The sequence below is a fragment of the Leuciscus leuciscus genome (genome assembly GCF_965113295.1).
Source record: "Leuciscus leuciscus genome assembly, chromosome: 6".
Taxonomy (NCBI): Eukaryota; Metazoa; Chordata; class Actinopteri; order Cypriniformes; family Leuciscidae; genus Leuciscus; species Leuciscus leuciscus.
The window spans coordinates 14637026-14663806 of NC_138730.1; the positions used below are offsets into that span (position 1 = coordinate 14637026).

General features: G+C 38.7%; 2 protein-coding genes across 3 annotated transcripts; one reads left to right on the forward strand and one right to left on the reverse strand.

Annotated features, from left to right (window-relative positions):
• Window positions 1-793: 793 nt before the first annotated feature.
• parla (presenilin associated, rhomboid-like a) lies at window positions 794-13859 on the forward strand. Its single transcript, XM_082174045.1, has 10 exons — window positions 794-1113; window positions 1653-1851; window positions 2333-2446; window positions 2525-2654; window positions 6674-6769; window positions 7234-7383; window positions 7483-7553; window positions 11197-11298; window positions 11388-11485; window positions 13082-13859. Exons 1-10 carry the CDS (start codon window positions 875-877, stop codon window positions 13206-13208), a joined length of 1326 nt encoding a protein of 441 aa, XP_082030171.1. The 5' UTR covers window positions 794-874; the 3' UTR covers window positions 13209-13859.
• Window positions 13860-14165: 306 nt separating this feature from the next.
• crfb16 (cytokine receptor family member B16) lies at window positions 14166-20839 on the reverse strand. Of its 2 annotated transcripts, none has more exons than XM_082174096.1 (7): window positions 20557-20839; window positions 18743-18866; window positions 17441-17628; window positions 17294-17346; window positions 15946-16093; window positions 15651-15799; window positions 14166-14752 (listed from the first exon to the last, which is right to left on the reverse strand). In XM_082174096.1, exons 1-7 carry the CDS (start codon window positions 20612-20614, stop codon window positions 14648-14650), a joined length of 825 nt encoding a protein of 274 aa, XP_082030222.1. In that variant the 5' UTR covers window positions 20615-20839; the 3' UTR covers window positions 14166-14647. The 2 variants fall into 2 exon arrangements, with proteins under 2 accessions (XP_082030222.1, XP_082030221.1); XM_082174095.1 differs by having other exon boundaries at window positions 17222-17346; window positions 20557-20838.
• Between the last annotated feature and the right edge of the window lie 5942 nt (window positions 20840-26781).

Sequence of the window (26781 nt, forward strand, 5' to 3'; positions counted from 1 at the left end):
TATTTTTCAAACTGTCGATATTTATTGGTCCATTCTACCCTTTTCTTCTTGTTTTCTTCTTATTTACAGATGGGGCTTTTTCATAGAAACTGCCTGGGTCAACAGAGTCTTCTCTTCAATAATGCATTGTTTGGCTGGTCTGTGTATCATTGCTTTCTTAAGACAGTAGTCTTCATCTCTCAAAAGAACAAGGCTGAGTTTCTGGAGAAATGTGTTTGACAATTACATTTATTTTTCATAAAACTCTTTTCAACTGTGGTTATAATAATAAAGTGTTATGAAATTTGCACATTACAGTGACTTCTTAAGGATCATATAATACAGTTTTTTCTTAGTAGACTTTCTCTCACGCTTTAAATTTTGCCATCAAAGTTACAAATTAAATTTTAAAGTAGGCCTATATAAAAAATAAGAAACAATAGGAAACAAAACCAGTTTTCTACCTTAGTTAACAGAATCAGTTTCTGTCAAAAAAAAAGACAACCTTTTGAACCTTAGAACGGCTGTGTTTATAATAATAATAATAATAAAAATACTTATTATTATTATATTACATTAGCTAATTAGTTAAATAAATGTTCAACTAAATAAGTAGAGTTGGAAGACAAAAATAACTCATCACATTACTAATTTGGCTGTTGTAGGAAAGTATGCATTACACAGACTGTAAAAAAAATATTACATCTAATCCAGGGTGATGCTGTTGAAAAAGGGCATTAGGGGCGTGGCGATGGGGCTTCAATGCTGATGTTCTGCGCAGACATGACGCAGACATAGCGTCCTTGAACATTTGTTTTGTAATATTAATTTCGGGTTGTATCAAATTGTGAACGGGCTGCAATCTGCAATTCAATCTAATAATTCTACTATTTTTATGACATTATCAAACACGTTCGGTTTGGATCTTTGTACATTAAGTTTGTGTAAGTCAAAGCACACGCGTTGTTGTACCACGTGGTTCTTGACGTTGCGAAAACAACACGTATTACAAAACATTGTCCCGACCCAGCAGTGCATTCTGCAAACCAGGGACATGGCATGGAGGGGTTGCTTTATGAAATGGGCCAAAACAAACTCGCTAAATGCACAATTCCTGTCTCCAAAAAGCTCCAGGTAACTACCAGAGTCTTGCATGTAGTTGTCACGCTTTGCAAAGAATGATATGAAGTAGTTTTCAGTCTCCTCCAATGTTGAGATGACCGTTTTGGAGTAGTTTTTTAAACGTGCTTTAAGTTGTCTCTTATAGTTTGAAGTTATACTTATAACTGAAAGGTTGGTGGTTCAATCCCCGGTTTCACCAAGTGTCGAGGTGTCCATGAGCAAGCCACCTAACCCCAGCTGCTCCCGACGAGCTGGATGGCGCCTTGCATGGCTGACACCGCCGTCGGTGTATGAATGGGTGAATGTGAGGCTATGTAAAGCGCTTTGGTGGCCATAGGTCTGTGATAGCGCTATATAAATGCAGTCCATTTACCAGTTTCTCGTGGTTGTGATTTATAGCCTATATGTTTTGCTCCACTGAGCGTTTTTGATACTGTTCTCATACTAGATAGCAACCTAAAGGTCACATTGCTCCAATGAATGTAACAGGACAACTATATTACGGTAGAACATGGGAAAGGTGCTAAAAACACATACAATCTGCTTGTTAGATTAACCATCCGTCCTCAGCAAAGATGTGGCTTCAAGAAAGCTCAGAGACAATCCGAGACAAAAAGAGGTCTGCAAGAGGAGACTGATGCTGGTCAAAAGCATGCTGTGCCACCCCTGCCAGGAGAACCGGTGCCTCCTATGCCACTGCCACCCAGAAAACCACATAGACTCTTCAGGCCCCTGGTGTTCACAGTGGGGGTAGGTCTTCCTACCACCATGATCATGAGAAACATGGAAATGTGATTACTACATTTAAAATTGTGACTTTCAGGTTTGCAAAAGTCATGGAAATGAGTAAAATCTTGTATGTTGATAAGAATTTTTAATTCTCGACTTGTGTAGATTAAAACACGCTTGTGATTCAGTTAGTCTGTCTATTAAGGGTCTCGTTGGAGACATTTGCATGCTACTGAATCATTATTATACAAAATATATGGCTTACAAATGATAATACTGTATGTCATTGTCCAGTATTCGATGGATTTCTTTAAAAGCCATTTTACAGAGATCTAATGTATCATGTATTGACTTGAGGAGTCATGCAAATTTTTGGTAAAAAAATTTGCCATTTTGAAAACATACCAGACATATTTTCTTTATGCATGATTATTGATCTTTATTCAGCTTGTCAAATGTTGATTTGTTGGTTTCTGTAGAGGCTGTTCTAACACCATTTCAGTTTACAGGCTGCTCCTTCGGCACGGCTGCCATCTTGCAGTATGAATCAGTAAAGTCACGAGTGAAAATGGCCATGGAGGAGGCCAAAGAGAAGAAGCAGGATAAACTCGGAGAGGTATCAGTGTAGAACAATTTTATAAGACCAGAAAAATCGCCAGTCGTGTTCATCACACTGCGGTTGCATTCTGTGCAGGGTCATAACACAACATACTGGCATAACTGGTGGAATCAACTGTCACACTTCCAGAAGCAGGTGATTCTGGTCATGTCTGTGGTCGATGATTGGTGGAGTGGGCTCAGTGAAGGACAAAAGACGGTCACAGGTCGGTTCTACATTGAAAATATATGATTAGGGCCTTAGGGCTTTTTTTTATACTGCTCTTAACCCTGGGTTATCGTTGTTCTTAACACCACTTTTAACCCCGAGTTGAGGAACGTTTCACTCTTTAAAAAGTGGGATTTGCACTGCTTTTTACCCATTGTTATGGAACCCTGCTCCTGAGCACGGTTAGCACTGCTTTAACAGCGCAAAAGCGGTGCTAACCCTGCTCCGGAGTGCAATACAAAATGTTCATGTCTTTCTTTCTTCAGTCGAAAAGAAATTAAGTTTTTTTTAAGGAAAACATTCCAGGATTTTTCTCCATATAGTGGACTTCAACAGGAACCAACGAGTTGAAGGTCCAAATTGCAGTTTCTACTGCACGATCCAAGCCAAGGAACAAGGGTATTATCTATTGAAACGATTGGTAATAAAAATAAAAAAAATACTTTTTAACCACAAATGCTCGTCTTGCACGTCCACGACTTCACGCATTACGTCATCACGTTGAATTGGTACCGCCTGACGTAGGCGGAAAATGTAGGGTAGGGTGAATTTTTTTTTTGTCTTTGCACGTTCGCTTTTTAAACACTTGGTCAGTACTTCCGCCTATGTTACGCGTGACCTTTCAACGGGATTACATACTTATTGGTGCATCACTGGTAGTGCAAGACGAGCATTTGTGGTTAAAATGTATATAAATGTTTTTTTGTTTTTTTTAATGACAGATCATTTCACTAGATAAGAACCTTATTCCTCAGCTGGGATCGTGTAGAGCCCTTTGAAGCTGCATTGAAACTGCAAAGTCCACTATATGGAGAAATATCCTGGAATGTTTTCCTCAAAAACCTTAATTTCTTTTTGACTGAAGAAAGAAAGACATTAATATCTTGGATGATGTGGGGGTGAGTAAATTATCAGGAAATTTTAATTCTGAAGTGAACTAATCCTTTAAAGCTGCAGTCCATAGTTTTCCCTCTTCTCTGTTCGAAATCTGCAATTGCAGTTATTTGCGGAATTATCTTTAACTTTACGTGCGTTGTGCCTCGGCACGGCACAGCGCGGCTGAATACAATGTTTTGAGGAGAATGTGAGGCTGTCGATCACCGCGCCGGTGTGGTGACTGTCATTCGCAATCACAGATTCTACTTTTTGGACGTATGACCAACATAATAATTTTCACCGGGAAATGTCGTCTGAACAAGTAAGTAACATCCACTTTTGTTCTGAGTCTGACCAACTAAGCGAAAAAAGCATTGCAGTAAATCACGCCGATTAAATCGAACGATTGCTTATCATATCACGTCAAACTGTGCAAATTATACTTTGTCCTCAAATTGTTAATGTTAACAACATCAGTATTGCGTGACTACATTTAATGCCCTTCCGATATGTATCCTTGTTTCGCATGGGCCGGTTGCAGTCTCTTTTTTTCTCTGAAGTCTTTAGGGTTTGTTCGGGTGAATCTCTAGTTGTCACTGGTGATTGTCGTTTGAACCTTTCTGGATCCGCCATCAAATTGATAAGTTTAATTATATCAAGTGCTGCGAGAAAAGGCTATAAATCTCCACCTCCAACATCCTCACACGCAATATAGCCTACTAGTATAGCCGAGACTCCTCCTTTATGTGTACAGATGTGACGTAATGACGCAAAGACATGCTCGAAATTCCCGCGGAAATCCACCGGTACCACTGGAATTAAAAACATTATTACGAGCTTACCGTTTTGAATCGAGCTAAGGCAAGTAGAAAGTTTTGAACACTGGCTGGTTATGTACTTGCTCAAAATTTATTTTGGATATTTTTTTAAACCCAAAAAAGCTACGGACTGCAGCTTTAAATAAAAAACTTGATAGATGTGCAATGCTATAGCTGTTATGTGAACATATGCAAATATGCAAACAAGGACGTTAACCCAGCGTTTAGGGATGTACAGTATGAAACGGCAGCACATGAATACCCAGGATTAATTGTTGACCCTGGGGAAATTATAAGCAATGTGAATGGTTTTATAATTAAGTTTAATCAAAAGGCAATAAAGACAGTTAATGATTTGAAATATCTAGGTGTTATTTTAGATTCTCTATTAAAATTTGATGTGCATGTAAAGATGCTGTGTAAAAGTATCAGAACAAACTCATTGTTTTATGATTAGACAGTGTGTGTGTATGTATATGTATGTGTATATATATATATATATATATATATATATCCCCAAAAGCAGCTAAAACCGAAATTACCCGGAACACTTTGTCCCAGGAACTATTTTCCCCCCAGACCGGTTGCTGTCTGCGTTTCCACTGCGGTGAAGATTAGGCAAATTAGTCTAGTGACGTAAGACTGCGCATGGCTTTCCAGTTCCAGCTGGATTTCGTCCTCCGCATATAAGCTTAATAAAGCCTGAACCTCGTCGTCGGTTCATAGGTCGTATATTTTTAATTCTTAAAGACTTTTAAAAATGGTGGTTGAAATAAAATGCTATGTGGAGTCAACCAATCAAAATAACTCAATTAATCCGCATGCTCAGCGCCCAAGTCCCACCCCTGAAAGTTCCTGAACTTTGAAAAAGTACTACCTGGGGAACAGGGACTTTCTGAGGTGGAAGATTCTACCCAGAACTTAATTTAGACTCCTGTCCGTGCAGTCAAAACACACAGAGTACCACCCCAAAGTTCCTGGGGAAAGTTATACATGCATGCAGTGGTCTTCTCACATTTATCTTATTGTGTGACTGTCTGGAGTCTGGTTGCTCAATTGATTATTAAACCTGTTAGATCTTTATATAAACAAACACTACATTTTGGACAAGAAATCTATTAGATGGAATCATTGTAACCTCTTACAGAAAAAAATGGTTTGCTTAGTTTTGAAAATGTTATACATTTGTCTCTAATTAAAATGGTTTTTAAATGTATAAACAATCTTGCTCCAGATATCATATGCCAATTAATATCCAAACAAGGGTGCATTTCCCAAAAAACGCCGTAACTCGCTGCTTAACTACCATAGTAAGATGCATCGCTGAAGAAATCAACTAGCTAGTCACGACTGTTTCCCGAAACCGTACTGTCGCAAAGTGGTCGTTCAACCACGTTAGTTTATGACGTCACGCACGTGGTGGAGTAATAACTTCTTTTAATGAATCTGTTTGAGATCGAATTAATACTAGATGTTTTGCTATAAATTACAGACAGAGGACTATTTCTCATTTTTCTCAGTTATTTTGCTTTATTTCCAGATTCCATCATAGGCTCGTTCTTACATAGTAGAGCACGTTCGCACATGCGCACTCTTCAAAAACGGTGCTTTAAATGAATGTCAGCTTGCTTATTTTGCTCAAGATTTATTAAGTCCACATATCATGCAAACTAGAAACTATGCTTCTAACCACAGGTCGACAGCTGTCGTTCCAACGATTTAGAACGATAGTTTCGGGAAACACTGACTCGTTAAACTATGCTGATAACGATGGAACTTGCGAACATAGTTGGCTAACGATGGTTTTGGGAAACGCACCCCAGAGTAGTAAGAGGTGCAACTAATCAGAATTGCATAGTACCAAAGAGAAAAACTACATTTGCACAATCCACATTTTCAGTTAAAGGTACACTGCTTTGGATCAGTTTGCCAGTTGAACTGAAAATGCAAACAAAGTGGAGCATTTTTCAAAGAAACCTTTAAAGAAAGGCAGGTTTGTAAACATTGATGGTTGTACACAGTCTCAGCTTGTTATTATTGTTTAGTTTTTTTTTAAAGCCTAACTAGGGATTGGGCTTGGGGCTGCAATTTATCCTTTGGCTAAAAGCCTGTATGTAGAGCATCAGCTGCTTGAAATTAGAGCAATGTTTTTCTCCATTGTCCCTGTTAAATAAACAAAAAAGAAAGTGAAGCAGTGTTTAACCAGGGTTTACAATGACCCGGGGTTAAATATTTCAAGTGTGAAAAGCCCTCTTTTGTAGGTCCAAACTATAGTTTGCTTTCTGCCTTTTAGTTCACACCCCATTATCATCTTGTTTTTTAGGTATCATAGCTCTAAACACTCTGGTTCTGTGTTGTTGGAGAATACCTTCAATGCAACGCTCTTTGGTCAAGTACTTCACATCTAACCCTGCCTCCAGTAAGTGAGTGCTGAGAGTCATTCAATGTGGTTCACTGAGAAATTTCTTAAAGTGATAGTTCACCCAGAATAAAAATTCATCATCTGTATGACTTTCTTTCTTCTGCAGAACACAAAATAAGATACTCAGAAAATATCTCAGTGTTATTTATTTTGTCTGTACAATGAAAGTCACTGGGTTCCAATGTTCTTCTGGATCCCACTGCCTTTCATTGAATGGGCAAATACAATGGAAACTTTCTTCAAAATATCTTTTGTGTTCCGCAGAAGAAAAAAAGTCATACAAGTTTGGAAGGACATGAGGGTGAGGAAATAATGGCAGCTTTTTAATTTTGGGGTGAACGATTGCTTTAAGTGTTTTTATTTTGACAGATACCATTGGTTTGTGTGTAACCACCATTTTTGGCGAGATGTTCCTGGTAGGTTTTGCCATCAACCTTCAGCCTGCTTTGTTTTTATTTCAGAGACACGTTGCCTTCCCATGGTTCTCTCTTCTTTCAGCCATTACTCCATCATTCACATGTTGACCAACATGTATGTTCTATGGACCTTCTCTACTAGCATTGTCTCTCTGCTTGGGAGAGAGCAGTTTTTGGCCCTTTATCTGTCTGGAGGTAGCACTAATTGTTTAATAAACACAAACAAAATATTAGCTGTCTGTATTTTAGTACATATACAGTTCTGGTCTAATTTGATAAATGTACTTTCTTCAGGTGTAATCTCGACATTTGTCAGTTACGTGTTTAAGACAGCTACTGGTCGTCTGGGTCCTTCGCTAGGAGCGGTGAGTTTCCTGCGTCCTGCAAAATTCAACTGAAAAGCCAATTATAAATGAACAAATTGAATGCTTATTGGTCAATGCATGCTCAAATCCACGATCTAGTAACAGCACCCATAGTTATTTTTGTTGCATCTGGTGCTGGGGTCTTTCAAGAAAATCTTCTGCCATCTAATAACCATAACAAACAAAGACAAACATAACAAATTAACAAATGCACATGCTATAATAACTCCCATAAAAACCTATTTTCTGCATGTTAAAAGCTGTAAAAGTTAACTCTTTCCCCATTATTGATGGAATTTTCCGTAATTTATGATACAACGCTTCCCTGCCATTTACGGAATTCTGTGTTTTCACCATTATACGTTAGGGGGCGCTATGACACATCATCAGAAAGAGTATAGAAACTCTGGATCAAAACACGGGGGTGAAAAAGAAGCATAAACAAACTATAGCATATGTAAGCAGATGAATATGTAAAATAGCGTGATCAACATAATAACATTAATATTATATTATATATTATATACAACATATATCACGTTAAACAACATATAAATCAAAACTGCCTAACATTACAGAATGAAACGAGCTATAGGACTGTTAAGCTTTGGGGGTGTTGATGGACTTGATCTACTGATCATTGTTCTGAATCCTATCCAGACATAGTCTTTGACAAAAAGGAGACTTTCTTAGCTATTTGCTATTTAAAAAAAAAAAAAATTAAACTTTTCTTATGGAAGTTTCAAACCACATTCAAGTGTTGATAAAAACACTTTTTTTTTTTTTTTTTAAAGCAGAGGTCCGTTCTTTCTTTTGATGGATTGCTCAGATATTCCTACAACTAAATATTTGGGGGGACATGAAAATGACAATGGCAACTTAAAGGTCCCATGACATGAAATGTTCACTTTCTGAGGTTTTTTAACATTAATATGAGTTCCCCTAGCCTGTATATGGTCCCCAAGTTTCTAAAAATTTCAATCGGTGTAAATCTAGCTTTTGCTATCTTTCTCTGCCAATGAGAAAATGGAGGCTCATACGCGCTGATCTTGAATCTCCTCCTTATGACGTCATAAGGAGGAAATGTTACCTCCCCTGTCTCTGCTTTGCCCGCCCAGAGAATATTTTCCGCCCATGAGAAAATGAGCTAGGAAGTAGGAACGCGCGCGCGCGATTTTAGTTTGTCCACGAGAGATATCATGGCTTTTGAGCGAGCGAAGCATAACAATTGCTCAATAATTGGATGTACAAATAAACACCGAAGGGTCAATACAGAGCTGGGCTTGCTGAACGTCTGAAACTAAAGTCTGGATCACTCTCTTTGGCTCAGCTACACACCTCGGACAAGTAAGTCAACTAATTATATATAAGTGTGTTGCTTTACTGTTTATGGTTACCTATATTTTACACGTAGAATGTGGCTGTAAAATTAGCTATGCAGTTTATGTGTGTGAATACACACACTGTAACGCGAGTGTTGTACACGTCTTTGTTATTTGGATAACCGTTTTTCTGTTGGTTATATGGCGCGTGCGATATCCGCATTTCAAGATCGCAGAGCTTGATGTAATTGTAATAAGATAAATTACAGACGTTACAGATCTCATGAAAAGGCAACAGTAGGTTCGCGTTAGCTACATGATAATAACTGTAAACCATCCGAATAAAGTACCGCATCCAAAGATAATATTTTAAACTAACCATTCGGAAACGTCCTGCTGGAGCCGCTAAGTTGCAACTTCTTCATCCGTTGCTTCTCCATCTGGATCAGATTCTGGGTCAAACTGAAATGCTTGAAAGACTGCGTGTCTTCGTGCCATTGCAATATATCCAACGTAAACGTGCACGCCACGTTACCGTTGCGGAAGATGGTCAAGGCCACACCCACCCTCCACCTTGCGCCGCCTTTCTCCTCCTCATTAGTATTTAAAGCTACAGACACCGAAACGGCCTGTCTGAAGGAAGCTCATTCTGGGACTGGCTTGTACTGGCTATAATTCTGCACTGAGTCAGAATTTTTGGAAAGAGATTTCAGATACAGTACTAGGGACCACTAATGACTATATTAAAGCCTACAAAAAGTAGCATGTCATGGGACCTTTAAAAAAAAAAAACATGAAAATGACAATGGCAACTTAAAAAAACACTGTCGGGGGATTAACATGTTAATTTAAAATATCAATTAACTTGTTATGTTTAATGTATCAATTAATATGTTTAATGTAGTAACACATTAAAGCCACAATATGTAACTTTTTTGCTTTAAAAATAGCAAAAATCACTATATCTATGTTATATATATTTTTTTGTTGTGTACTTACATTATCCCGACTGTTTCCAACAACTTTCAAACCAGGAGAAATTTGTAATTTAATTCGAGAAACGTCCCGTTTCTTTATTTCCGTTTTGTCGCCGTCAATGGCGTCATATCCGCGTTGTCCCTGGTTTCCGCTCGTACTGCCATAGCAACCAGAGCTATGAACCAGAGCCCTCTGATAGTAACCAAAGCGACTGACGGTAGTTCGCAATGTCTATTTGCACGCTGTTGTTGTTTCGTTCAAACATTATGGACCATGGCAAGCAGACTTTGGATACAAAAGGAGAACTAAAACGAGAATCAATATCAGCGCGGTGTTTTCGAGATGCCTAGAGCTCCCATAGACAGTATATAAACGAGAGCTCCACGTCCGAGACTTCGACCGCTTCTACATGTACTTTATTAAACAGGTGAGCACATTTACATAAAACTAATCAATGTTATATAGCTCAACATGATGAAATGTTAGAATATGATCTGTATGTTATTCTAATGTTGATCTAGCTTACTGCTAGTCTCATACAGACAAACTAACACATACATTTCAACACATTCAAATGCAGTTTAGTGCGCTAGTGTAATGTTAGACCAAGTGAAACAACGCTGCGTTACCTCACAAGTTTAATTTGTCTAATAAACTGACCTGTGACTGTGAGTAGTAATTCTGCACTCGCGTGTAACGTTAGTTCGGTAGAATGAAATGTCCATATTCCTTATATGATAGCTGATAGCTGTCTCTTAGCAATCCCGAACTGCTTCATATCACAGTCATGATAAAAGCATAGATGTATTCAGTCATCCATAAACATTATTAGATCCATAGATTAGATCGGTCGGCTTGACGTTGACGACAAGATCCATAATTCTTAGCAAATGTTGCGTCATCAAACTACGCCTTTGTTATTGTAAATAGGTTAGCGACCCCTAGTGGCGAAAAATTCCATACTGTACGTTTAACAGAATAATATATATATATATATATACACACACACACACACAAGTATTTATCTCTCCTTTATGAAATAGTCATTGAAGGAATTGCAAGTGCAGCAACACTTTTTAGCCTGACTATTTTTACAAGTTAAGAATTTTTTTGCCCCACATACAGATCTTTCTAAAAAATAAATAAAATAAAAATGATAAAATTCATACAACTTCTGCACCTATTGATCTAAATCTCATCTCGAATTATTGTTCTGGGGAAACTTTTTGGCAGTTCTTTTGTCATAACCGTATTATAAAGTTGTCGTAACAGTTAATATTAAACACTGCCGGTGTTTCAGTGCTATAAAGCCCTCTCTAAGAGTATTGATTTGTGTCCTGCAGTCAGGGGCCATTATGACGGTTCTGGCAGCAGTCTGCACCAAGATTCCTGAAGCTAAGCTGGGCATCGTCTTGCTTCCTATGGTCAGCTTCACTGCAGGAAATGTAAGTGGGAGTGTAAAATAATTCAGGTGGATCTTGTTCTTTTGTATTTGTGGAGTGAGATGTCAATAATGTTGTTTCATATGTTCTAGGCTTTGAAAGCTCTTGTTGCTTTGGATATAGCTGGTCTCCTTTTGGGCTGGAGGTTTTTTGATCATGCGGCCCATCTTGGTGGAGCTCTGTTTGGAGTGTGAGTGCTTCACTGTTCTCCACACAACTGATTTGAACAGGTTCATTATTTCACAACAGTGCCTCTATAGGGGGAGTAAAAAATAGGTATCTACCCATTTTTCTTTAGATGTTACCGTGTTTTTTTTTTTTTTTTCTGAATTGAATTAAAGACCTAAAAAGAAAAAGACGTAGATCAGCTAAGGGGTGTTGTTAGGCACAGCACGGAGTGGAAGCCCAAAAAAGCCCCTGTTCTAAATTCACTGTAAATCACGGCTTCATGAGGCTTACTGCTTTTATTAAACGGTTCTGCCCCGCCTGCCCATACAGACGAGCCACGGCTGGGTCACAGGTGTATGCGCAGCTCAACCAATCATAATCAAGGACCAGAACTATCCGTTTTGTCACTGGTAGTCCATGGGCCCTATTTTAAGGATCTAAGCGCACGGCGCAAGTGCACTTAGGTCGTGTCCGAATTCACTTTTGCTAGTTTAACGACGGGCAAAATGGTCGGCGCGCACGCCGCATGGTCTTAAAGGAACACACCAACTTTTTGGGACTTTAGCTTATTCAACTTATCCTCCAGAGTTAGATAAGTCTATACTTACCCTTTTCATCTCTGTGCGTGCTGTAACTCTGTTTGACGCATCCACGCTAGCCTAGCTTAGCACAAAGACTGGAGGTAAACAGCTCCAGCTATCATACTGCTCCCAATAAGTGACAAAATAACGCCAACATTTTCCTATTTACATGTTGTGTTTTGTATAGTCACAGCGTGTACAAATAACAAGGTCACATGAGACAGCCATCTTCTAATCGTATACATACTGGGAACTATATTCTCAGAAGGCGAAGCACTGGTACTTCTGCCGAGTGATTTACTCCAACTCTGAGCGAGCACTCTGAGGTGCTGCGATCAAATCACTCCACCCAAGTAGCAGTGCTTCGCCTTCTGAGAATATAGTATGCTATATCTTTGTTCTAAGCTAGGCTAGCGGTGGGTGCGTCAGACAGGTGGGTTACGGCACGTACGGAGATGAAAAGTATGTATGGACTTATCTAACTCTGGGGGATACGGTGAATAAGCTAAAGACAAGGTTTTTGTTGGTCAATGGCGCAGTCTATTTCAATTGCCTCAAAATAGCAACGCGCCAACAATGCGCCTGAACAAACCTCGTTTTCAGACCAGAACGCCCATGGGCGCACAAATGGGCGCAAATGCATTTGCTATTTAAACAACGTGGCGCAGGACGTGAAAATGATAACTGCGTCGGGCTGAAACTAGCAAAAAACACTTGCGACGCACCTGGCGCTGCATTGCACCGCGTGTATGAAAGTGCCCCATGCGTGTCAGCTTTGAGGTCATCTATATGGCTAAAATGGCTAACATTTTTGGCCATTTAAAATGAGCAGAGCTGTGGGTTTCTTTACAAATATTTTTATTCAATCAAATGTTCTATGGACTAAAAAAGAGTAGCCCCACCCAAACTAACTGTTTCAATATAAGAGAAATAATTGCATTCGTCAAGTGATTTATCATGAGGGATTTAAGCATTTGGACTTTGTTAGGTTCTCTCTCACCTTTTACCTTTAATTTCCTTTTCTCCCCTTCTTCCAGGTGGTACATTGCATATGGTAATGAAATGATCTGGAGGAACCGTGAGCCACTGGTGAGATTCTGGCATGAACTAAGGAACAAGCCCAACGGCAGACCCCGACCAGGTGGAGGTGGTGGTCAAGTTTAGGATTATTCAGCTACCTCAAGATCACTGGACCCTCTTATTTCAGAAACAGTCAGTTAGACTGACTAACGTAAATTTGAAGAATTAGTGCAGATGCTCAGTACACGTGTCTCTCCCTTCACCTTCTTTTTTCAAGACGGTTGTCCTATCATAAAAGGAAAAAAAGGTCGTAAGAAGAAGCCTTTAAAAAGAATCCTCATAGTCATAACATTTCGCAGCAGCACTATTGTCTGAGGACAAAGGCATTGATCTCCTCTATGTGGAGCTCAGTATGTTTGTGGATAGTGAGGTCTGAGACCATATAGAAAATCTAGTATTCCAAATTTTATGTAAAACCTGGAAAGAAGCAAGGTTTTATGATTTTATGAAAAAAAAAAAAAAGTAATACACGGGTGCACTATTTCTTGGCCACTAATCCAATAAGCAAATCTCTGATGTTAACTAGTCTGTACAAGAGATCAGATTATCTGAGAATGAATGTTTCAAAGGAGCATCTGACTGAAATACAGGCCAAAGTCATCTATGTCCAATATAACATGACTGTGTTATGTTTTTACAAAGGATTTTATTGGTGAACTTTCATGAAAAGCTTTCTACTCACCTCAGGAGAGAATACTGTCAAAAGATTATGAGACAATAAATGTATTCAAAGTTTGCATGATCTCTTCTTTAATGCTGACTTCAGATTTCTGTGGACATTTATCTCCTTTAAAATTGCCTTAAGATAGCTGTTTACTCTCAAAGTGTCATGAATTTTTTCTTGTAAAAAAGGAAATCACTTACAATAGCTATACCTTATTTATTTTGTTTACCTTTTTTCGTAAACATACCAATACTGAGATACTACACTTTAAATACTTAAACACACACAAAGCACATGAAAACAGGAACAGTTAGACAGTTATAATAATTCCATAGAATCTTGGAGACATAGAGAATGTAATAATATGATGTGAATAATTCTTAGAATTCTGATTCACCAGGTGTTTATTGTTATTTGTAAACGGCAAATCGGGTCACACACAGTTGTTCATGTATGATCAAAAAAGGAAAAATTCAGTTTTTAACACTTTTTACAATACATTTAAAAACAGATGCTAATAAAGAGCACCACACTGTTACCTCGCTGTGCATACAGCATGAAATCAAGGACTTTCATTTGTCCCGTTTTCCAACAAGAGGCGATCTGAATCATTTCAACGCCCAGCCCAAAACATCTCACTCGCCATTTCTTCTGTCTAAATTAAGAAGGTCGAGCTGTTAGTAACTGCAGTCCATCTACACGTGACATCAGTGCTTCAGGCACTTTTCAGTAATTCAGTCTGAAGATTCAACTCATGTTCTGCGAAGAGGCGGCCTTTGCAACTCTGAGGCTCTTTTTCAAGTGGAAGAGGAGGCCCTTCTGTTAAGTGAAACATAGCAACGGCTGCGCTCCACCTTGCTCAAACTGTTCCCTCCAGCTGCACTGCGGGCAGCAAAAGGAGGTCTGTGGGCTCCAGTGGAACAGCAGTACAAAGGATGGTTGTGCTGGTGGGCCAGTCATCAAGCTGGAGGAAACAAAAACAAGATCAAGTGGTCATTCTTTCTAATACTGTAAGTCATCACTTCTAGAAATAGTTATGGTTTAGTGTATTTTCTTTGTTCTATTTTAACCGGGTCAGATGTAGGCTACTTCAACTGTGCTCTGTAGAACAAAAAAAGTTGTTTCTAAAGGAAATAAAGATGAGCTCATTCAGATGTCTGGGCAGCATTGTTCGGTAATTACTTAATAATCTAATAACTGTCATTTAAATACTTTCCCTCTAAACAAAATAGGGGTTACTCAAATTTTTTTTTCTAAAACTAATTTTTTGTTGTTGTTGTAATTACACTTACTTCAAGTCAAGTCACCTTTATTTATATAGTGCTTTATATAATACAGATTGTTTCAAAGCAGCATTACAGTTAAAACATGGAAAATTATGCATCAGATCTGTCAGATCCAAATCAAGATCATCAATTATTAAATTAGTTCATTTCATCTATAAAGCAGTTCTGGAGAAAATGACTTCAGATGTAATTGCATTAAACACAGACTATAGAACAATATAAAACCATAGTGGATTTAACATCAGAATTTAATGTTAAAATGCATGTTTTAATGTAAACTTCTCCCTCTCCACACTTTGGTCAGTCCAAGAATAATTCATGTAATTGTATATTGTTTATTTGAAATAATTAAAAGAGCAGTTTCATGTCTATCCTTGTATTGTGTAACTGGTCCAGGTTGATATGGGATTTAGAAAGTAATAAGTAATAATAATGCAATACTTTTTAGAGAGAGTAATTAGTGGAGTAATCTAAGTACACTGTTGAATATGCAATTAGCTAGTAATTAATTACTTTTTTATAACTTACCCAGCACTGCTGGACAGGAACTGATCATGAGGTTAAACACACACTCACCAGTACACTGGGAATGGGCTCCCTGTGGCAAATCTCTTTAATCTGTGGTCCAAAATGTGTTGCCAACCATCCCAGAATAAAGGCCATGACAACCGCGACTACTACAGCGACGCTTACTATCATCGGCTTCACAAAGTCAGATGTCTGCTCTAGAAAGGAAATCACAGGTCAGTGTGAACAAGCATATATTACATTTACCATCTTGTCAATTATCTTCATAGTTTCTTCCTAATGCATTATTCTGTAGACATGTAATTACATCTATCTACCATTTCCTTGATCACTGATCACTCACCAGGAATGATGACGCACTGCGTGTCAATGCTGCAGATCTTGTTAATGGCTTCTACCACTGCTTCTGCCCTGAAGCACATCTTCTCTTGCCCTCGATGGGCGGCAATGGTAAATTGATAGGGATAAGCTCTGATCGCATAAATTAAGGCCTGCAACGACAATCATCAAGGTCACAACAGACCCTAGTCAGGACAGATGGCTTAGATTTGATTTACTTTATACTTACTTTCATTTTATTTTACACAAATTAAGACAAGAGTGTTAGTCTGTTCAGTGGGTAGTACTTTTCATAGGCCATATTTTCTAGTGTTTTTTTTGTTTTTGTTTTTTTTTTTTTGACTACTGGAAAGATGTAGTATCAATGCCGGCACCACATGTTATGCTTCAGCAATATCACATTCATAATCATGCTGTTGTTACGAATATTAGCACGCGCAATCACAACTGTGTTAATATTTAATCTGACAGCATGATTGCTTTTATAGGCAGTTCACAGCAGCCAGAAGTGAATAATTAAGTAACCTACAGTTTAGACACAATATTGCCATAGTTATTTTTGTCTATTTTTGCTCGGCCATACATTTTTTACAATGTTCCAATTGAAGCCAATGTAGGAACTGTTGCATCTCTGAGCAACATAGTGACACTCACAACCTCATTTGAAATATGCCGTCTTCTACTAGGGGTGTAACGATATCCTCATGTAACGATTCGATACATATCACGATACTGAACTCACGATACGATATTTTTGTGATACTCCAAGACATATGGTAAAAGGTTGACAGAAATGCACTGTTGATTAAAATGCTAAATTTGATATTACAATGTGTGTGTAAATGAATAGGCTTGGACTTGGTGCTGGTAACCCAATGCACAGGACAATAGTGACACCAGAATAAAAATAGTCATGATTCTGAAGCTGAAAATACAGAATTATTTTAGATGAATATGCTTGCACCAACAGATATTTGGTATCAGGTGAAACAAATATTGACCCTTTGCGTTATTATACATTATATTCAAAATTATAGATAGTAGTTTAATGTAGTACTGACACTAAAACTCTGTAAACTTGATTTTTTTCTCACACAGTTGATACATATTGATGCATTTTTGTATTGCAATATATTATGACACGATATATTGTTACACCCCTATCCTTAGGTCCACATCATTCATTAGCAAAGCCAGACATCTACTGTATACAGAGAGCTTATAGCAAATATCACGTTAAATATAGTGGATACAAAATGAAAGTATGAAAATATTCTCACATTCTGTTCGTCCCCCTCCTTCCAGACTTTAAGGTTGACGGTCATATCAGAAAGTGTTGTACTGAAGCTCACCTGGATGGGATCCCCCTCCACATTCACGGTCATTTTCGGAGCCAGCAACACTGCTATAAAAGACCACAAATGGACATATGACCCAATTGATCCATTTCAGACATCTCTAATTTTGTTTTTGTAAAAATAATGCCAAAAATGCTCAACTGTCTCTCCTGTTGAAAGTCGCTGGTAGTTGTGTCCATGACTTATGTCCATCACAGTTTGTGTTTATGCGGATGCTGTAGTCAGAGTTGGAGGCCAGGTCATGTGTGAGATCACACCTGTTTTCACTGATCTCTTGGCAGTCATACGCATTCATCCAAGTTCCATTAAGTTTGTAGAACTCATACTCCCTACATTGAGAATCAGAGATGAGTAATATTGATACAATGTACACTGTTTCTTTTCTTGTGTAGCTTTTCATTTCTTAAACAACCATGTAGAAAAACACATGGCCATATTCCAGGATGACAATGTCATGATTCATCAGGCTCAAATTGTGAAAGAATGTTTGGGAGGAGCATGAAGAATCATTTTCACACATGAATTGGCATCACTGAGTTCAGAGCTTAAATTCACTGAAAGTCTTTGGGATGTGCTGGAGGAGACTTTACAGAGTGCTGGACTCTTGCGTTGTCAATACAAGATCTGGACCAAAAATGTATGCACCTCTTGATGGAAATAACATCACAACATTTATTACATGCTAGAAACATAATAATCACTGCAATAATGATCCATTTATTCTTAAACGTTTGATTATTAAACTTTTTTTGGCCTGGCAGTCTTTTTTTGGCAGACAAAATAAAGTGTTTTTGCAACGACCATATGATGCCTAACATGTTTTTGCTTGGAGAGGAGATTAAACATTAAGAATACTTGTTCTGTCAGGCTATTTTTGATAACATCAACAAACGTCATCTTGTTCAACGAATTGCAGTCTAGAATGTAAACTGACAGAACTTTGCAACACCAACACTGTCATCAAACTGAAAGGAATAAGCATTGAACTGACTTGAGATTGAAGTAATTTCATAATTGATACATTTATCAAAAAAATTCCTGTTTATTTCTGTGAAGTTTCTTTGAAACAATCAATATTGTTAAAGCGCTATAAATATGTCATATTTTAGTGTTAACTTTTTTTTTTTTCTGCTAACAAAAAAAAAGTGACAATACCTTATATTTTACAGTTACTGTTGGATATAGAAACTCATAATTTGATCTTTTAATGTACAGAAGCACAAATAAGCATTCCAGTCTTTTTGAAGGACAGGTCAGTCACCAATACCTCAGTAAGCAAAGAAATACATTACTGGGCAGTTTGTGGCCATACTGGTCATGTGATGATTTCATTGTTTTCGTCTGATATTTATTGTGTATCATAACATAAAATGCTGACATACTGTACACAATGCATTTTTAAAAAGTATTCCAAGGCAAAAAAACATTGAGAAATATGCGTACCCTTGAAATTGCACAGAGTAGTTGACAGTGGAACAGGACGCCTGCAAGGGGCTCCATTTCAGAATGTGCTTCATGTTTACTGAATGCATTGAGGTGTTAAGAGGTGTCGGTAGTGTACTTGAATCTGAAATGCATGAACAATATTAACATTTGACATACTACATTTGGAAGAATTGTATTCTCTTTTCTTTTTTTTTTTTTTTCTTGACTTTCTGTACTTGCAAAAACATTCACATTTACTGATCAGAGCGTTCAGAGCCTCAAGCAACATTCATTCACACGCTTTGCAACGCTTAAAAGCATTTTGAGAATGTCAAACCTTAAATTCATTACATAAACCTGTTCAGGACCATAAGTACTGGTGCCAAATTACATAACATAATGTAATATCTATACACCCTAATACCTCTAATAAGGTGGGTCGTAGCACTACTGCAGAGGATTTACCAATCACTGTTTTGATTTTTTTATTATTTACATTTGAATTACGTTAAATATACAATATTAAGTTAATTTCCACCAAAGCTAAAGAAGCTGATGTTCAGATAAATCTTACAATGTGGAAGGGAAAATAAGTAAAATTGACTGTAACTAAAAAATATGTGACTGTTTAATGATTAAGTGAAATGCTTTGTAAGCATCAGAAAAGTACGTAAATACACTGACATGGTTCTTTACGCATGTTATGCTATTAGGCGGAGGTGTAAAGAATACTTAGAAACATACTTGAGTAAAAGTACAGATACAGCGTAAATGACTCCATTACAAGTGACCAATTCCAATACTACTGATTTTTACTCGTACTGAAAGGCTCAAAGATGCATTAGTCCTCAACACCCTCAACACACACATTGACATGCCAGTGGAAAACAAGAAACAGCTGATTTGTGAAGAGAACAATCACATGTTTATTTTCTAAAATCATAATTAAAATGAACACCTCAAAATCGCAACAAATCAAGGTCGACACAAGAACCTCTTAAACATCTACAGACACTCAAGTCTCAGTTACGTTCAAGTGGGTATAAGTAAACCAATATCCTCAAAAAGGTCTTTTCAATATAATGGAAAAATAAAATACTGTTAAGTCAAAGCCTATTGCACTGCATGTTCTGGATCACCAGCTGCAGCCGTGTCCTCATCTCAGGTATGAAACACCTGCGATTCACAACTACCTGCTAATGCGCTCACATTCGCCTTGTTGACAAGTTTGAGTGAGGAAGGGTAAAACGCACAAGATAGTACTATCAGAGTAAGATATAGTACCTAATACCCTCCCAGTAGATGACAATATTGCTTCGTTTGTATCAGAAATACAGTGCTGCAGAAAAAGTTAGGTATACCATGCAAAAATTTAACGAGCAATTGCATTACTTATAACAAATGTATTGGAGTAAAAAGTACATATACTTTTGAGACTATAATATCTTTGATACTCAGTAAAACTACAACGAAGCTAAAAGATGCTTAACATTAAAGTACAGTAACTAATTAAATTTACTCCAATACTTTACACCACTGCTATTAGGCCAGGTTTAAAATGCCAAACTTAATTTTATACAATGGAACAGCATCTATTCCACTAAAAGAAACAAGACCCCTGACCTCTTTTTTTTTTTTTTTTTTTTTTGACCTGTATGTATTATAATTGTCAGAATACTAAAGGTTAATACTAATGATGATTTGGGAAACAAAATAAGTCATGAGATTGACTGAAATATAACATAACATAACATAATTATGCAGTCAAGACAGAAAAACTGTATCACGTATCCCACTACCATGATGAGTAGTTGCTGAGAGGTTATACATACAGTTAATGGTAAAGTGCAGAAGCAGGGGAAACAGGCTCTTGATCAACCCGCTGCCCATAACCTTCTGTTCTCCCGTCTTGGTGGATGCCAACCCTGGTCAAACCCTGGATCCCTCTTCCTTTGTAACAACCCAAAAGAGTCCAGGGTTTTCCCACTGTCCATTTTCAAGTAAAACGGTCCCTGAAAATAATGGTTTTAGAGGAGTCTTCATATTATCTGCGTCTGTAAACAAGCCTAAAGGAGAAACTTGAGACATGAGAAACGAAAGGTGCAACGAACAGCATGACTCGTTGGGCGAGATACCTCACGTTCTGGAATAAACCTGTAGGACCTGTTTGAAAATTACGGTTGCATGAGATTTATGAAACTAGCCTATATGAAACTATGTTAAACAAAAGGGGAGTCCCTTTGTAAGAGGAGGTGTGTTAATTAGGCCTAAATTGTTTGAAATTGCATTTTGCACTGCATTGAACGCATGTTTTAGGAATTTTACATCTAAGATTAAAAATACTTTATAAAGTTTGTCAAACTTCCATTCGACATATATATTTTTGATAAAAAATACCAGTGGCATCATTGGTAGCTATACGATCATGCACACGCCCAATAAATGGACTTCCAGTGAAACATAAGATGATAAGATAAGATTAGATAAGAAAAATAAGAAATAAGATAAGTGTCAGTAAATAATATGGATTAGAAAGAAAGACACAAAGACAACACCTGTAGATACTGGGAAAGACTGGTATACTTATGCAATGACAACAAAACATTAAATATATTTTTTGTTTTGTCATATGAATGTTGGATATCTAGTAACTTACACAAAATGATTTTTTTATTTTTTTTCTGAACACGGATAATGTATGGTCTAATAATAAAATATGAACATTTTTGAAAATATGAAAATATAAATAGGTTAGATTGGTCAAACATTCTTATAAATGTAACAAAACGCTCTATATTTGTAAGTAGACTCAAATGTGCAGTTACAGATATACAAAATTCGCATGCACGTTCATGACATCACACAGAATATGCATGATGACAAAAGGGGTGAAATGATCAGAAACCATCAGTGCACAAAGAACACAATACACATAATTCACATTTAAATATAATTAAAAGGCTGCCAAACAAAATACACTATCCAAGATAATAATAATACGTTTGTGCAAGTAACTAATTGTCACATGAAATGTCAAGTTTTACCCTGAAGATGGCAGAAGAGTGTCTTGCAGGAAGTCACTGGACAACCAGAACTGAGAACACTCAAAATGAGTCTTTTATTCTAAATGATTAAAAATATGATCAATTTTCAGATGAGGACCAATAAAGTTTGCCAGACATTATTTAAACATTAATTTAAATGAATAAATGAAATGTCTTAAAGGTCCCATGACATGAAATTTTCACTTTCTGAGGTTTTTTAACATTAATATGAGTTCCCCTAGCCTGTATATGGTCCCCAAGTTTAAAAAAATTTCAATCGGTGTAAATCGAGCTTTTGCTATCTTTCTCTGCCTTTGAGAAAATGGAGGCTCATATGCGCTGATCTTGAATCTCCTCTTTATGACGTCATAAGGAGGAAATGTTACCTCCCCTGTCTCTGCTTTGCCCGCCCAGAGAATATTTTCCGCCCATGAGAAAATGCGCTAGGAAGTAGGAACGCGCGCACGCGATTTTAGTTTGTCCACGAGAGATATCATGGCTTTTGAGCGAGCGAAGCATAATAATTGCTCAATAATTGGATGTACAAATGAACACCGAAGGGTCAATACAGAGCTGGGCTTGCTGAACGTCTGAAACTAAAGTCTGGATCACTCTCTTTGGCTCAGCTACACACCTCGGACAAGTAAGTCAACTAATGATATATAAGTGTGTTGCTTTACTGTTTATGGTTACCTAGATTTTACACGTAGAATGTGGCTGTAACATTAGCTATGCAGCTATACAGTTTATGTGTGTGAATACACACACTGTAACGCGAGTGTTGTACACGTCTTTGTTATTTGGATAACCGTTTTCCTGTTGGTTATATGGCGCGCGCGATATCCGCATTTCAAGATCGCAGAGCTTGATGTAATTGTAATAAGATAAATTACAGACGTTACAGATCTCTCATGAAAAGGCAACAGTAGGGTTCGCGTTAGCTACATGATAATAACTGTAAACCATCCGAATAAGTACCGTATCCAGACATAATATTTTAAACTAACCATTCGGAAACGTCCTGCTGGAGCCGCTGAGTTGCAACTTCTTCATCCGTTGCTTCTCCATCTGGATCAGATTCTGGGTCAAACTGAAATGCTTGAAAGACTGCATGTCTTCGTGCCATTTCTATATAACGTAAACATGCTCGCCACGTTATTGATTATTTGTCAAATTCGAATGACGTTTTAGTAATTTATGACAGTATGATTTAATCTGTTGATTGATCGATCGTTAATCCAGTAGGCTAAATGATTTAATCCACTGAACACTGCTGTGGTAATATAAAAACACTCTCCCAACAGCATACTGTTTCTTTTGAGCCTAAATCCTAGTCAAATTAAAATGATATAGTTGTATATATCACTTGTGATGGTATTTTGTATAGATATGGCCAGACGTGCAGTCTACCAGTCACATTAGAGCGACAGCACTATGAACGCCCACAAGCGACTTCACAGTACAGAGACTAGCGACATGCAGCGACAAAATCGCTGGCAGCGTGAACGGGGCGTAAGGCCTATATTAAAGCCTACAAAAAGTAGCATGTCATGGGACCTTTAAATTTTAAAGAGCACAGTCAGTTCCTCTAGCCGACTACTAGCTTGAGACGAATCATACCATATACTGTCAAACTTGTAACATGAAAGATTATATAAAAAATTCACAGACAACATATGTTCACATTCATGGCACAATTCAAACGGGACCAGAAAATAATTATTTTCTCCCATTTACTTGCATTGACGGTTTTTCAACTTTGTGGTCCAGCGGGGTTTTACGGAGGGGGCGGGACTTACCAGCTCTATTGTGCATAAGCCACAGGGGGGCACTAAGGTGCAGGCTAAAGAGGACGCGTTTGTATTATTGTTTGTTTGTCCCAAATGTTTTACCGTATTAAGGCTGTCTGACCGTGAGACTGATGTGTCTGCAGCTCGTGAAATAAATATGCCGAAAACGGCTAAAGATGGCTCATCTCTATATCGTCCACTCTTTTCCTCCGAATGCAACGTCAGCTGCAATAATATAGTCACATAACTCAACAGGTTATGGGCCCAGGAAGTCGTTCGGAAGATAAGTTCGTTGTTTTCCACCGTTTAGAAAGTCGCAACGGACCGCGTGCTAACGGACTACTGAAAAAAAAAAAAAAAAAAGAGTAAGCTAACATGACGGAACAACGAAGGAGGTTGCCTCGACGGAGATGAGACTAAGTATGAGCTTTGGGAGACCAAAATGTTGGGACATTTTCATTTATCAGGGCTAAAGGACACCGGTGTCAGAAGCCGAGATAGCAGCAGATGAAAAGAAAAATGCGGACGCGTATGCAGAGTTGATTTTGCTTCTAGATGACAAAAGTCTATCATTAGTTATGAGAGATGCGCCCAACAATGGAAGAAAAGCTTTGGAAATATTGAGAGAGTATTATGCAGGGAGGGGAAAGCCCCGTATAATCAACTTGTACACCACATTGACATCGCTTCAGAAGGCAAATGATGAAAGTGTAATGGACTATATCATCAGAGCCGAAACCGCCATCACAGCACTACGGAACGCGGGTGAAACGTTAGGAGACGGACTGCTAGTTGCTATGGTCTTAAAGGGTTTGCCTGAGAGTTTTAAGCCATTCGCAATACATGTGGCACATGCAGACGATAAAATCACGTTTGCAGAATTCAAGACTAAACTACGTAGTTTTGAAGAGACAGAAAAGATAAAAGCAGCTGAATCAAGCGACAGTGTAATGAAGACTCAAGGGAAAACCGGACGGCGATCCGCCAAGACGAGCGCACGTGGCTGGATAAAAGACGACGCAGAGCTGGTGTGTTTCAAGTGTGGCACCAAAGGCCACCGAGCAAAAGGATGTCGACAGAAAACCTGGTGTAGTCTCTGTAGAAGTGACACACACAAAGACGCCACGTGTAGGCGTAAGGACAAGGACAGTAAGAGCAAAAAGGATGGTGCGAGTAAAGCCTCAGAAGACGCAGAGGACTACGTGTTCAAGATGAGAGACGGAGGGGCCGGTACCCAGCGGCAGCCGCCATGCAGCATCCAGGAGAGGGGTCTGATGGTGGACACGGGGGCTACCTCTCATATCATCACGGACATAACCATGTTCAAGAGCTTCGACTGCGCGTTCAGGCCAGAAACGCACAGTGTCGAGCTGGCAGACGGCACCCGGTGTAGCGGGATCGCTCAGCGGAGGGGAAATGCTGAGGTTTCCCTCATCGACAGCAGAGGACAGCGACGCAAGGCGGTGCTGAAAGACGCTTTGTTCGTACCGTCGTACCCCCAAAGCATCTTCTCAGTGAAGGCAGCGACCACCAGTGGGGCTACGGTTGTCTTTAAAGAAGATAAAGACGCCCTGATAACCAGAGACGGTACCAGGTTTAACATTCACGTATACGTATTTTTTGCACACTGAAGCTGAGTCTAATGATAAGTGTAACGCATGTCATGACATACAGACATGGCACGAGATATTGGGCCACTGTAACTATGACGCTGTTTTTAAGTTGCAGAACGTCGTTGAAGGTATGCAGATCAAGGGCAAAACAGGCAGACCCGAAAAAAGGGTGTGAGGTGTGTATACAGGGAAAATTTGCCCAAACCAGAAATAGGGACCCTGATACCAGAGCAAAGGCTCCCTTACAGATGGTACACACAGACCTCGCAGGTCCAGTAGCCACTGAGTCAATAGATGGTTACAAATATGTGCAGTCATTCACTGATGATTACTCAAGCGCAGTATTTGTATATTTTCTAAAGAAGAAAAGTGACACTGTACAGGCTACGGAAAAGTTCCTAGCAGATGTGTCCCCTCACGGGAAAGTGAAGTGCATCAGATCCGATAACGGAACGGAATTTACATGTGGTGATTTTCAAGCGCTGTTGAGGAAAAACAAAATCAGACATGAAACGTCAGCTCCGTATTCCCCGCACCAAAACGGAACTGCAGAGAGGGGTTGGCGTACTCTTTTTGAGATGGGTAGATATATGATAGTTGAAAGTGTACTACCAAAGCAGCTATGGCCCTACGCAGTACAAACAGCAGCAATGGTACGCAACAGGTGCTTCAACAGGCGTACAGGGCAGACTCCTTATGAGTCGTTGACAGACAAGAAGCCAAATGTATCTAAGATGCAAAAGTTTGGATCTGTATGCTATACTTACAAACAGGAAAAGGGAAAACTTGACTCCAGATGTGACATGGGGCGTTTTGTAGGTTACGATAAGAACAGCCCGGCTTATTTGGTGTATTACACAGATACAAACAAAGTTCAAAAACACAGGCTAGTGAAGTTTGTGAGCAAGGCAGCTGTGGAAAAACAAACACAGACGGGTGAGCCAGATCCAAGCGACGACTATGACAATGTGAGACCCCTGACTTGCGAGACCACACAGAGTAGGAGTACAGAAAATGCTCCAGAGCCAAGTGTACGGCGTAGAAGTGCTCATAGTGGTAGTCCAGGGACAGAAACGAGGTCTAGTGACCATAATCAAGCACAACAGAGTGTGACAAGTGGTGAACCCGAGAGTAGGAGGTATCCAGCTAGAGAAAGAAGAACACCGAGTTACTTAGATGACTTTGTAACTGAAGACAGTGATAGTGACGGGGTTCATATCACGGTAGACTATTGCTGCAGAGCCGTGTGTGGCATTCCACAGACTTATGGGGGAGCAATGGGGTCAGCTAACTCAAAAGAATGGGTAAAAGCCATGGATGAGGAAATCCAGTCCCTAAACGAGAACAAAACCTTTACCCCGACAACACTACCAATAGGCAAGAAAACAGTGGGAGGTAGATGGGTTTACTCCATCAAAACTGATATAGATGGAAAAGACAAATATAAAGCAAGGTTTGTAGCTAAGGGTTACAGCCAGAGAATGGGAGTAGATTATGGGGAGACGTTTTCCCCCACTGCAGACTTGACGAGTGTTAGGGTTGTGCTACAGAAAGCAGCACAGGAGAATTTACTCCTACACCAAATGGACGTGAAAACAGCGTATTTGCAC

Bases quoted from the DNA above. Each gene is read 5' to 3' on its own strand.
- crfb16 (XM_082174095.1), bottom strand. From the start codon at position 20,614: ATGGGCAGCGGGTTGATCAAGAGCCTGTTTCCCCTGCTTCTGCACTTT. The intron at 18,867-20,556 runs GTATGTATAACC...CATGCATTTCAG, and splicing joins TCTGCACTTTACCATTAACT to ATTCAAGTACACTACCGACA. The intron at 16,094-17,221 runs GTGAGAATATTT...TTGTCGTTGCAG, and splicing joins AGGAGGGGGACGAACAGAAT to GCCTTAATTTATGCGATCAG.
- parla (XM_082174045.1), top strand. From the start codon at position 875: ATGACATTATCAAACACGTTCGGTTTGGATCTTTGTACATTAAGTTTG. The intron at 2,447-2,524 runs GTATCAGTGTAG...CATTCTGTGCAG, and splicing joins AGCAGGATAAACTCGGAGAG to GGTCATAACACAACATACTG. The intron at 7,384-7,482 runs GTAGCACTAATT...TACTTTCTTCAG, and splicing joins GGCCCTTTATCTGTCTGGAG to GTGTAATCTCGACATTTGTC.